The sequence below is a fragment of the Haliotis asinina genome, chromosome 13, assembly GCF_037392515.1.
Source record: "Haliotis asinina isolate JCU_RB_2024 chromosome 13, JCU_Hal_asi_v2, whole genome shotgun sequence".
Classification (NCBI taxonomy): Eukaryota; Metazoa; Mollusca; class Gastropoda; order Lepetellida; family Haliotidae; genus Haliotis; species Haliotis asinina.
In genome coordinates this window covers 49,530,059-49,542,595 of record NC_090292.1, presented here as the reverse complement: position 1 = coordinate 49,542,595, position 12,537 = coordinate 49,530,059, and the positions used below count along the sequence as shown (strand labels likewise).

Genomic DNA, 12,537 nt, shown 5'->3' with positions numbered 1-12,537 from the left:
ATAGTTATTGAGCAATGAAATTTAGTGCTCAGGGCTCGGCATGACCAGCCAATTGGTTGAACCGGGCCCATTCAACCACCCGTCTAGGTGAAGTAAGGGTCGAAGGGGTGTGTTGAGCAAAGGAAACGCATTTACAGGCTCCCAGTGCCCTCAACCCCCAGACTCCTGTCCTCCACCGACAAAGGGCCGCAACCCACGGCAAACAGGTTGGTGGACCAAATATGCCTCCGGATCCACACGGAGGTGTTGGCGAGCTCTTAGCATTACCAAGCACCCACCACGAGGAGGTGGCTCGCCACGGGTGCCAGCTATTTGGTCCGCTAAGAAGAAAATGAACAGAATGATGTACTAAGTATATGCTTTGTACTCGGCATATGAGTTACAAATCACAATACATATATGCATATATTATATACTGAACATCATTGAAAACGCACCACCCCTAAAATTGTGGATTTCTAAGAGCAGAAGTGAGCAATCTATGTAAATTTTACATATTTGTGTAGACCAATGTTTGATAAAGAAAAGAAGCAAGAAACAATCAAGCAAAACAGTGAAGATTTAATGCAGCTGACAATGAAATAAAGATGGGGTCAAAATGGAAAGTCAGTAGCGTGTATGACCCCCGTTAGCAGCAACACAAGCTGTGCAACGTCTCCTCATTGAACGGATAAGTCTCTGAATAAAGTCCTGAGGCACTGCATTCCACTCTTGCTGCAAGGCATTGTCGAGTTCCCCAAGGTTTTTGATCTGCGGACGACGGGCGAGGCGTTGGCCGATGTAATCCCACAAGTGTTCGATGGGTGACAAATCTGGTGACAATGCAGGCCAATGAAGTAGAGGAATGTTGTTGTTAGCCAGATACTGTATCGAAACACGTGCAGTGTGGGCTCGTGCATTGTCATGTTGAAATGTGTGCAGATCTTGATGCTGGTGAAAGAAGGGAACGACGTTGTTCTGAAGAATGTTGTCACGGTAGTAAACGGCATTCACTCTGCCACGACAAACAATCAGAGCGGTTCTGTGGTGATAACTTATCCCTCCCCACACCATAATGCTGTCTCCACCCCACCGATCGGTTTGCACAACACAATCCTGATGATAACGTTCACCCCGTCGACGCCATACCCGTAGACGCCCGTCAGCATTTCGCAAGTGAAAACGCGACTCGTCGGAGAACACCACACCATGCCAACGTCGTAACAACCACACACGATGCTGTTCAGCCCATTGTCGGCGTTCACGGCGATGCCTGTCAGTCAGGATGGGTCCAACGTAAGGGCGTCGACAACGTAACCCTGCCGCACGGAGACGGCGTCGGACGGTGGAAGCGCTGATCAAACCACGTCGACCCTGGACAGCGTTGGCGGTTCTGGCAGCGGGCAAGGTTCGATCCCGAATATGGCGCCGTACAATGTCTCGATCTTGACGAGGGGTGGTAACACGTGCCTGACCTGGGCGTTGCCGGTCCCTGCTGGTTCCTGTTTGTTGGTGTCTGTTAGCAAGCCTCAGAATGGTCGAATGATGACACCCAAATCGTCGTGCAATGTTTCTGCTTGAAGCGCCGACCTGCAACATACCCAAGGCCTGTTCTCGTTCCTCTGGTGACAATCTTGGCATGGCGAAAAAACTTTACTTACGAAAGTACTGCGAAAATGAGAACGGTTTTGTGCCGAAGGTCATTTATACCCTTGAACAGCATGCTTTCTGCATGCAATTTGTGCCCTTCGTGTGTGATGTGCATGAATTTTGTTGTTTTCATGTGATGTGTTCGATGATGTGTTCGAACGATCCGTTTTTTACTGTAGAGCGTTATTTACGATCTAGTGTGTTATTATCAAAATTCCCACCATTAATTTTTCCATTTCCAAAAGATTCTATTGCCTTATTTCAAAATTTACAGGTGGTGCGTTTTCAATGATGTTCAGTATATAATGATGGGTTATTGGTTACCAGGATATTAAATAATTGCACCCATCACCAGACTGAAACAAAATGTAAATAGTATTGGGTTTGTTGTTGTTGTTGTTTTGTTTTTTTGTTTTACCTTCAAATCCGGAAAAAGATCCAAGTTAATGATGAGAGTATCATCTCGTCCTCGTAGATGTAAATTGTATACATTTCTGTATATGTGACCGTGTACATGAATGTACTGGTTTCCACCCCCTTGACTCGACACTTTTGAGAGATGTAAGTGGTCTCAGAATACTCAATATGGAGCGCTAAACAAATAGTTAATAGTAGGGCTGTGTATTGCATTAATTTCGTATCGCGATATATTGTGATATGCTACTACATATTGCGATATGTACTGCGATATATTGCAAAGAAAACTAAAGTTTATATTTGGCCAAATGTGTTGGTTTCTTTTACTTTACAGACCAGAAAACACTTATATGAGTTACTTGAATGATTTTAATGAACATAACAAAACTTCAGTAAATATAAATAATACATAAAAAAATACTTAAACTGAATCTCAGAATTAATGTCAGGTTTTTGACAGAAAAGGGAATAAAAAAGGATCATTTGTCAGATGCTGAACAAATGATTACTCAAGTAATAATCACCCAAAACACTCAAAAGAATGTCACTGATTTGTCTTATACTCGGCCTCACTTGGAAGCTAGAGCACCATATCACAAATTGTGGTAATAATGGAGTTCACTACACTATGAAAAGGAAACACTTAAATAAATGACTTAAAATTACACACTCATATATATGTGACATGTAGCATGATTCCTGATTTCAAGTTATCATCCAATTAACTCAAATCAACATAATCTTAATGTTCACATTTGACAACACTTGGAGCACCATATCTAACTTGATAATAGCTACTTGATAATAAAAAAATAAAACATGATTCAAAACACTTTTGAACAAGTATGAAACTCAGATTAGTAGTAAAAGTAAGATTTCAGCTAAACATTCTGTTCATTCACTCAGAATAATGACATGTGGCATCTCTATGATTCAGTTATGTTTTCAAGTTTTTTTTAAGAAACAACAGCAAATCCACATTTTGTGGTTTCAAAGAGTGATGAGTAACAATGTCTCCTGCCGTGGAAAAAGCACGCTCTGATGGAACACTAGTAACAGAAATGCACAACAATCGTTTTGCCAATATGGAAAGCCGAGGAAACATCTCTTCATGTTTCTTCCACCACGCCAGACAGCTGTCGTTCAAGGAAATGCCAGGGTAACTGACATATTTATCAACCTCAAGTTTGGACAGTTCGAATGGTGTTTTTGCTGGGTCTGTCCTCAAGATGAATACATCACCCAAAATGCCTTCAAGTAGTGTAGGATGTTCATTTCCCTGATCTGGATCTGCTTTCAGTTTCACTGGGCTTTCATTGTGTATAGGCACATCTGGCTGGCTGTCTGATTCTAGTTCTGGCAGCTGAGGTAACTCTGGTAATGCTGGGGTGTCATTGTCCTCATTTAGTTCAGTCTTCACTCTGGTCACAGCAAACTCATTTGCTTCACAGGTCTTTACTGTGACATCATTGAGAACATCAAAGCGTTGTGTGTCAGAGGGAAAAGGCAGATGTTTAAAGCGAGGGTCAAGCGCAGATGCAACATATAAAATGTCACTCTGGTCAGTATATCTGTCATGGAGGTCTTCTTTCATGATCTGTTTCATCTTGCGCACAGCAGGGGCATCACTGTCCTTGGCACTAAGCGCACCTTTCAATTGGTGCATTAATGGCATAATCATCGAGACTGTAGGCGATTCCTCAGTGCATAACATAGTTGTCATGTCCTTCATGCGCTTCAACAATCTGATTACCTCTTCTGCAAGTTGGATCTCTTCAGCTGTGAGTGTTGCAAACTCATTTGCTTTCTGCAACTCTTTGCTCACAAGAACCATGATGACTGCACACTGCATTTCAATGAATCTTGCGATCATATCATAAGCACTATTCCACCTTGTGATGACATCAATAATGAGGTCGTGATCTGGAACGGACAGAAGAAGTGCCTTTTGTTTCAGGAGCTCATTAGCTTTTGGACTTCTATGAAAGAAAGCAGCAATGCGCCGGATCTTTGCCAGAATGTGATTGACACGCTTGACTTTCAATGCCTTCTGTACGGCCAAGTTGATTGTGTGAGCCAAACAAAGAACGTGTAGAATGGATTCAGTCAACTTCATTGACTTAACTGCATTGGCAGCATTATCCGTTGTCACTGGTGGAAAGCCTGCTCTACAGGAAATACCCCATTCTATGACAGCATCTCTCAAAACCTCTGCTAAGTTTTCAGCTGAAATCAAATAAATATTCTTGTTAATTAAAATATTTTGATTCAGTTCAACTGAAAATAGTTTAGTGTGGAACTTTTATCTATGCACCATTTTGATTTCATAGGAAATTAAATAATTGTTAAGCCATTTCAATTTTTTCAACAATTTATAACAAACTTAAATTTAATGTACATCAAGGTCAACCTTTGTTTAGGCTGAAACGACCCAAAAGACTTAACCACAAGTTTTCCGAAAGTCATTTTAGAAGTGCAAAATGACAACAAGTTTAGGAAAATTATACCTGTATGACTCTCATTTAAAAGCCTAGTCTGCAGAACAAAATTTATCAGTTCCCACTTGAAATTAATGTGGCTTGATGTCACTTGATGTAGCTGTCAGTGGCACACGAAGTCAAACCGTCTAAGGTCAAGGATACCTGTTTGAAATAAATGAAATGTAGCACTAGCACTTGACAATCTGACATGCACTTGTTTACTTTCACTTGTCTATTTCAATCTCCAGTTTCAATCGACCAAGTATTATTTCTCTGTGAGGATAATTATCAAATCTCATAAATTGATCTAAATTCTAAATAGAAAGAATTTAACAAATGCGCTATCATAAATCAGTTGAAAATTACAATTGTCAGGTAAAATCAGAAAATAAACGTACCTGTTCAGCACTTGCAAGTTCTGTTTTCACTTGGGTTTTCACGTCATTATACATCTTGGGAATTATTCTCTCAGAGAAAGTTGTCCTCGATGGACACTTGTACCTGCTGTCCATGCATGTCAGTAAATCTTTAAATTCAGGACTGTCAACAATACTGATAGGGCGGAGCCCTTTGATGATAAATCTCGCTACTTTGTCTGTAATCTGTTGAGTGCTGTTATTTGCATATGGCTTTGAATATTCTACATTAAACATTTAGTTTATTTTCACCTGCGATTCACATGCTGAAAGTTCGTTCACAAAAGGTGTCACTGGAACGAACCGGCACTTGGCTACATGTGTTGATGAAGTTTCAATTGACGGATGATGTCTTCGCACGTGTGCTGAAAGATTACTAGTTCCCCCTGAATACTTCACAGTGGCGTTGCATTTCCGACACACAGCAATGTTTTCTTCACTTCTGCCATCATCTTTTCTTTTTTTTTAGCCCGAAATACTTCCAAATGTCCGATTTAGCTCTCTTGTTTGTAACTACTTCATACTCGGCAGTCGCCACTTTGTTACTATGGGAACAAGGGAAGTAACTCTATATGGCACACTAGTCTACTCAATTAGCCACTGCAAGTCGAGATCTGCGACCCGCCGATGATGTTACAAGTTTGTGTGTTCGGTCTGATTAATTTTAAACAATCTGTTAATTTTCCGAGAAATACCGGTTTTCAAAAAACATATTGCAATACGTAATCACTTCATTTTCATACCGCGGTATACCGGTAATACCGTGCAGCCCTAGTTAATAGTATCTTCATCATGATTTGATTGTCGACTTGACGTGCAGAAATGAAGTAACACAAATGATGATTGCCATTGACTTAAATACTCCCATAACTCCACCCCGTGTCACTCACGGGTACCTCTCCTTCACCCCACCCCAACAAACAAATAAACCCGTTTGATGTAGAACTTCGCCGCGTGAGGGCTCTTTTCTGTTTTATGTCATCTAGGGAATACGATTGTTATTTCTGTGGGGTTTTTTTCTTTCCTTTTTTTGTTTGTTCACTTATACATATATTTCCTAAAAAAATCGCTTTCCCGTTGACGTCCATTGTGAACATTACCGTACAAACGAACAAATAGTGTACTTTCTCTCGTATACTTGCTATCATTAAAACAAACCCCCAAAACACAAATTCGTTCTCAACAGATAGTAGTAGTAGCAGCAGCAGCAGTAGTAGTAGTGTTTTTAAGTGTTTCTAGCAGAGATAATTTCCTATCGTACATGTACTGTAGTTTTGAAGATGTACCATTTAGAAAATATAATAAGAAGAATCCATAAAAAATGGATTGTAGTATGAGTGCAGATATGAAAGGTATACTTACAGGCTTATTTGAGGTCTTCGTATTCTCTCTCGAAATCTGTGACCATCATCGTGCAATATGGTGTGCAGCACGTCCTGACGAGTTCTTTCATGTCGGTAATGTCAAGCATTGCAATTGTATTACAACCTTGCTTTTGAATTTGCAAAGATTGCAAGACACGGTCCAAAGTGAAAACCGTATCTCCCCTGGAAAGTGTGATTTGCCCAACGAATTGCCAGGTGTTCGTAAGGTTGCTGTTCAACAATTTGAACAGCTTGATTTCATTGAGGAAGTACCTCATTACTTTGCGGAGAGAATTCGAAACATTCTCATCCAAAAGCATATCGCTGGACATATCCTGACCCAAAAGCACTTGAAATCTTGTTTTGTTTTTATTGAAAATCACCTTGAAAGAAACCAACATGAATGTATATCGAAACAAAATAAAATTGAAAATGAAGGAAAAGAAGGGAGGTTCGTATATTAATACTTAAAAATTTGTTCCAACTTATATACTAAGTTGATTTCGTGTTCATGATTACTAATGTTTGGTTATGACGTCTTGTTAGAAACGTGAAGGTGTTATTTTCTTCGTAAAAACTGTAAAGTTTGTGCATTGATCAAAATTTGTGTGATGTAATAATTTTTCATTTAATCTCGTTTCAATGATCACCACCTACGAAGATATGAGATGTGGGGCTTTTTGGGTGTTTTTTTTTTTAACCGCTTACAACCCCCTCCATATTAATCACTCTGGTCATACGGCTTACCGAGCTTGCACATATCATCACATGCATCAGTAGTAAGAAAGTACACAGCCATAGCCACACAATGGAAAATATGCGCTACACAATAGCATTCCAAGCTAAACAATAGCATTCCATCTCCCAAACAATAGGATAATTGTGGAGTCGCCGTGGAGCAGATTCTTGCTCCACACTTAAACAATGCAAATACTTTACATAACTGTGGAGCAGTGTGGAGTGATGTGCAGTACATTGTATACAATACAAATACTTTGCATAACTGTGGAGCAGTGTGGAGTAGATTGTTGCCCCACAATGAAAATACTTGACATAACTGTGGAGGTAGTGTGCTGTCATAATACAATAACATTCCTTTTCAATATAATTTAAAATGAAGGTATTCCAACTAGGTAAGCGTGTCAACCAATCAAATGTTAGTGGTTCTACTTCATGTCCAATCACACAACTCATGTTGTACACAATCCCATGTTGCACCTTCAACTTAAAAGTTATTTCACAATCACTTTCCCTGTCACTATCAACCAGACAAGATTGACAAACGCATCGGTGTGCATTATCAGTATGGCTCAGAATATTCCAAAAGTGGACTTTTCAACAGATCAGTTACTTACTACTGTGTTTCAAGACATGAAGGACATCATGAATGTTCAACTACATTTGCATGAAACCATGATGAGAACAAGTGTCTTGTACAAATCCACTTACACTCACATGACAGAGAAGATGAAAACTTTACAAGACAAGTTACCCTTAGTATCCCCTGCTCTTCTGAATTTGATGATGGATTACACAAAACTTGTCACTGCTTCAACTGATGCTACACCTTCTCACAGTTCCCTTCCTAAAGCAAAGAAGAGTGGAAAAGTGAAGAAAAAACACGCTACCAAACAATCAATGCTTTCAAATCAAAAGAAGGCAACACAGAAGCAAAGGACACAACAAGAGAAATCAACTCCTGCTGCACCAATCAATTTTCCACCAAAGTAAGTGCTTTTCTCCTTCAAGGTTATATCTTTCTTTGTAATTTGGTCAATTTCTATTCGTTCACATAATTGTTTCATATTTTCCACAAACTATATTGTCTCATTTGGTTTCTCTTTACAGTGTGGATGATGTAAATACTCCTCCCAACAATTTAATGCCAACTCAGTCAACTTCACCACTGATGGTACAATCCGAAACACTTCCTTCTCTGGATGACTGGAATCCAAATGTGTTTTACTTTGATGGTAAATGGACAGAGAACTCTTTGTTAAATGACCCATTTGAAGAAGAAAAACTCACACCTCTTCAAGAAGGTTGTAGCATATGTCTCCACAATAATATGTTGAGACATATGAGTTGTAATAGTGGACAGGTACAGTGCCATGTGTGTTGTATGGATCTTATGAACTGTCTGTGTTATCATGATCCTGAGGGGATGATGGAAGACATGGTATCACAAGACTTTGAGGGTCATATCCTTACTGTTTGAATTCTAATCATTGCCATTTTTTCAATAGTGTTTTGAACAGACATCATCTCTGTGTACATTAGAAAATATTGAACATTAGAAGAGGTACATGGGTTGAGAATACAGTACATCACTAAGAACGTATTATGGAATTACCATGTCACCACATAAGTGTAAAACCAGTGTCACTGGACACACAATAGAGTGCATATTCATAATCACTTTGCTCCTTTCCCAGTATTGCATTTGTCAGCTTTAGAAGTTTATCAAAGTTGGTGTGATGAACCACCTCATCATTGTTCAATGTGAAAACAGTGTGCACAAACAACTCTTAAATCATGTATCATATGTTACAAATAAATCAGTGACAATGTATGTTGTCATGGTATATATCTATTGGAAAACATGTTTTGTTTTAATTCATCATGAGTTCTCCAAAGAGCAACAGTAGTAAGGACGACAAAGCATTAGAAAAGTATTATTTTAATGCTCAAAATCCGGGGGCATATTTTGGTCCATCAAAATTACGTGATGAATTGAAGAAAAACAAGCAACACAACATCAAGTTGAGGAAGGTGAAACGATTTGTAAATAATCAAGATGCTTATACTTTACATAAGCCAGTTAAGCATAAGTTCAAGAGATTGAAAGTGAGAGTTAATTCCATCAATGAAATGTTCGATGTGGATCTTACAGATCTCTCACGATTTAGCAAAGAGAATGATGGTATCAGATATTTGCTGGTGGTTATTGATATCTTAAGCAGATATGCTTTTGTTCTACCTTTAACCAATAAAAAACCTGAATCAGTGTTGAAAGCTTTCAAGGAAATACTTACTTCTAAACAACCAAAGAAGGTACGTACAGATGATGGATCGGAATTCAAAGCAGAGTTTCACTCATTCTTAAAGAGGAAAAACATAACTCATACTATTGCACACAATGAAAACATTAAAAGTAATTATGTGGAACGTTTCAACAGAACGCTGAAATCTTTGATCACACGATACATGACTCATAACAACACCAAACGCTATCTAGATGTTCTATCTCAACTAGTACACAACTACAATCATACTCTGCATTCCTCTCTACCTGAACTATCACCTGCACAAGTAAATAAAACTAATGAATTGAAAGTTTGGGAACATGTATATGTCAGACCTATGATAAATCAACAGAAAGGTTTTCACTCTAGGAAAAAATTCAGATATAAAGTAGGTGACATTGTTCGCATTCCATATCTGAAGAGAGCATTCAGCAAGGAACTTGATCTGAAGTGGACACAAGAATTGTTTAAAGTGGCTCAACGATTTAAGAGACAGGATATTCCTCTGTACAAAATCAAAGATTTTCATGGTGAAATAATCAAAGGTACTTTTTACACCAGTGAATTGCAGAAGGTTGATAAATATGAGGATATTGAGTGGCAGGTGGAAAAGGTTTTAAAGAAGAAGCGAATGAATGGGAAGACTTATGTTTTGGTTCGGTGGTTAGGTTGGCCCAGTTCATTTGATTCTTATGTGGAGGAAAATCAGCTCAAAGACTTGTAATGGAGAAGTTTGTCTTTCTGAAGTCCTCAGACTCCAAAAGTAAATATTTTAAAGAGAACACTCCATATCAATTCCGAGTGAAATTGAATCAAAGATTGTTTTTTGATGGATTCTGGGTTGTTTCTCTCACTGAACTCAATTTTGGAAACATTGATCTCACTCATATGAATAATTTTTATGTGGATGTGCTGTGTAACCTGTGTGACAGTTCACTAGATGGTGACACTCAAGCTCCTTTGTTAAGACGCATTGACTTGAGAGAAGGACCAAATTTTAAATTTCCAAATGAATACAACATTCATGTCATGGTGAAAGAATCTCCAAACATTGAAATCTGTATAAAAGCAAGTGATGGAACACCTCTGTCATTCTTAAAAGAAGAAACACACCTAACACTTCACCTTCAACGTTACCCCTTTACCAACTGACATGGAGACTTTACCTCTTTATGTACCTGATTACAACAAATGGCAGAATTACTTTAGAAAACACATGACAAACAGTTCTCATCTTGTGAATGGGAAAACTCAACCTAATGTGATTGCATCACACTCACTGGACTCATCAAAAGAAAAGCCCAAAGTCAAATTACAGATGATGTCTGAGCTTCAAAGTGCGGTGGAGAGAGCAGATGCTAAAGAGAAGCGTCACAAGTCCTTAAAAAGAGCTGCAGGTGAACAAGTGCTCACAACCAAGAAGATACGTCAAACAAGCAGCATTCCTTCAAAGACAGCCAGAGTCCTGAGGTGTACCCCTGTGAAAGAAAACGATATCTTCAGTTAACATTATGGCGTTACTCACAAGTAAAAGTTTTGAAGAAGTAGTTCCAGACTCTTTAAACCTATTTACTCTACCACCCTTCCAGACATGTATTCAGCAACATTACTATGAAAATGTACGTCCACTGAGTCAAATCAATGATTTGGTGCCTTTGGAATTCCATGTTTCCAACTCAGGAAGTGACTACATTGATTTGAAGAGGACAAGACTACATGTCAAACTTAAGGTCACTCATGCAGATGGAACAGACTTAGCTTCAGATGAACATTGCTCCTGTGTGAACCTTTTCCTGCAAAGCATCTTCAGTTCGCTCACTGTTTATTTCAATGGACAGTTGGTCTCATCTACAAATAATCATTATGCTTACAAAAGTATGATGAAAGCATTGTTAAATTATGGAGCTGATGCAAAATCGTCTCAACTGACCTCGCAATTGTTCTACAAAGATACCGGTGATGATAATGATGATATTGAAACCACTAATCCTGTCACAGGTGCCAACAATGGCTTATCATCACGTGGAGATTTCATTGCATTGAGTCAGGAAGTGACCATGTCTGGTAATCTTTTTGAAGATGTGTTTGACATGAACAGACACTTAATTAATGGTGTAGATCTGAATTTGAAATTCTTCAGATCAAATCCTGCCTTTTGTCTGATGAGTGGGGTATCTGATAAAGAGTATAGTATTAAGCTGTTGGATGTTTATCTCAAAATCTGCAGACTGAAAGTGAATCCAGCACTCATCCTGGCTCACAACACCTTATTTGACAACAACTCTAATGCTCTCTATCCTTTTATCAAGTCTGAGGTGAAGGTCACTAGTATTCCCATCTCACAGTTAACTCATACCATTGACAATGTCTCAAATCCTATTGCTAATCGGTATACCATTGGGTTTGTAGACAGCAGCAGTTTTAATGGGAAGTATGCTGGGAACCCCTATAACTTTCAATCTAGCATGATTAAAACTGTGAACCTGTATGTGAACGGTGTCAGTGTCCCTGGGAGAGCTACTCAGGTGGATGATGTAGATACTTACCTCAACCTATTTGATAATTTGAAATATTGGAAAGAAGACACAGGGAACTTTATTTCAAGAAAAGATTTCTTGCTTGGTAGTGCTCTGTTTGTTTATCATCTTGATGAAATAGGTACTGAGTATCTTAATCTTGTAAAATCAGGAAATGTGAGAGTAGAAATAGAATTTAAATCTGCTTTGACTCGCACATTGAGTTGTATCATCATGAGCGAAAGAAACTCAATCATTGAAGTGGATAAAGCCAGGAATGTTTACATCAAGTAAACAAGATGAAAGCATCTGAATTGACATGTGCCCTCCAGTGTGACTCTGTCTTACAAACGCATGTCTTAGGTGTGTTTGCTAAAGACAACCTACCTATACTGACAGTTTCTATGATAAAAAGAGGGGTTGCACTTATTGTAAATACAGACGTTGCTCACAAGAAAGGACGTCATTGGATTGTCTTGTATCTTAAAGGAAATAGAGCAGAACTGTTTGACAGTTTAGCTGAACATGTAGATGATGTATTTCACAGCTATTTAACATCATATGTTCCATCCTACACCTACAGTAGTATACGTTTACAATCAGTAGATTCAAATGTGTGTGGATTGTATTGTCTGTATTATCTGTTGTGCATATTTAAAGCTAACTGGACTTTTCATTACTTTTATCAA

The 12,537-nt window shown here is 38.6% G+C and overlaps 1 protein-coding gene across 1 annotated transcript; it reads right to left on the bottom strand.

The window, feature by feature from the left end:
* Positions 1-541: 541 nt before the first annotated feature.
* Positions 542-10,448, bottom strand: LOC137259863 (E3 SUMO-protein ligase ZBED1-like). Its single transcript, XM_067797493.1, has one exon. The coding sequence runs from the start codon at positions 4,160-4,162 to the stop codon at positions 2,984-2,986; it is 1,179 nt and encodes a 392-aa protein (XP_067653594.1). The 5' UTR covers positions 4,163-10,448; the 3' UTR covers positions 542-2,983.
* Positions 10,449-12,537: the final 2,089 nt, after the last annotated feature.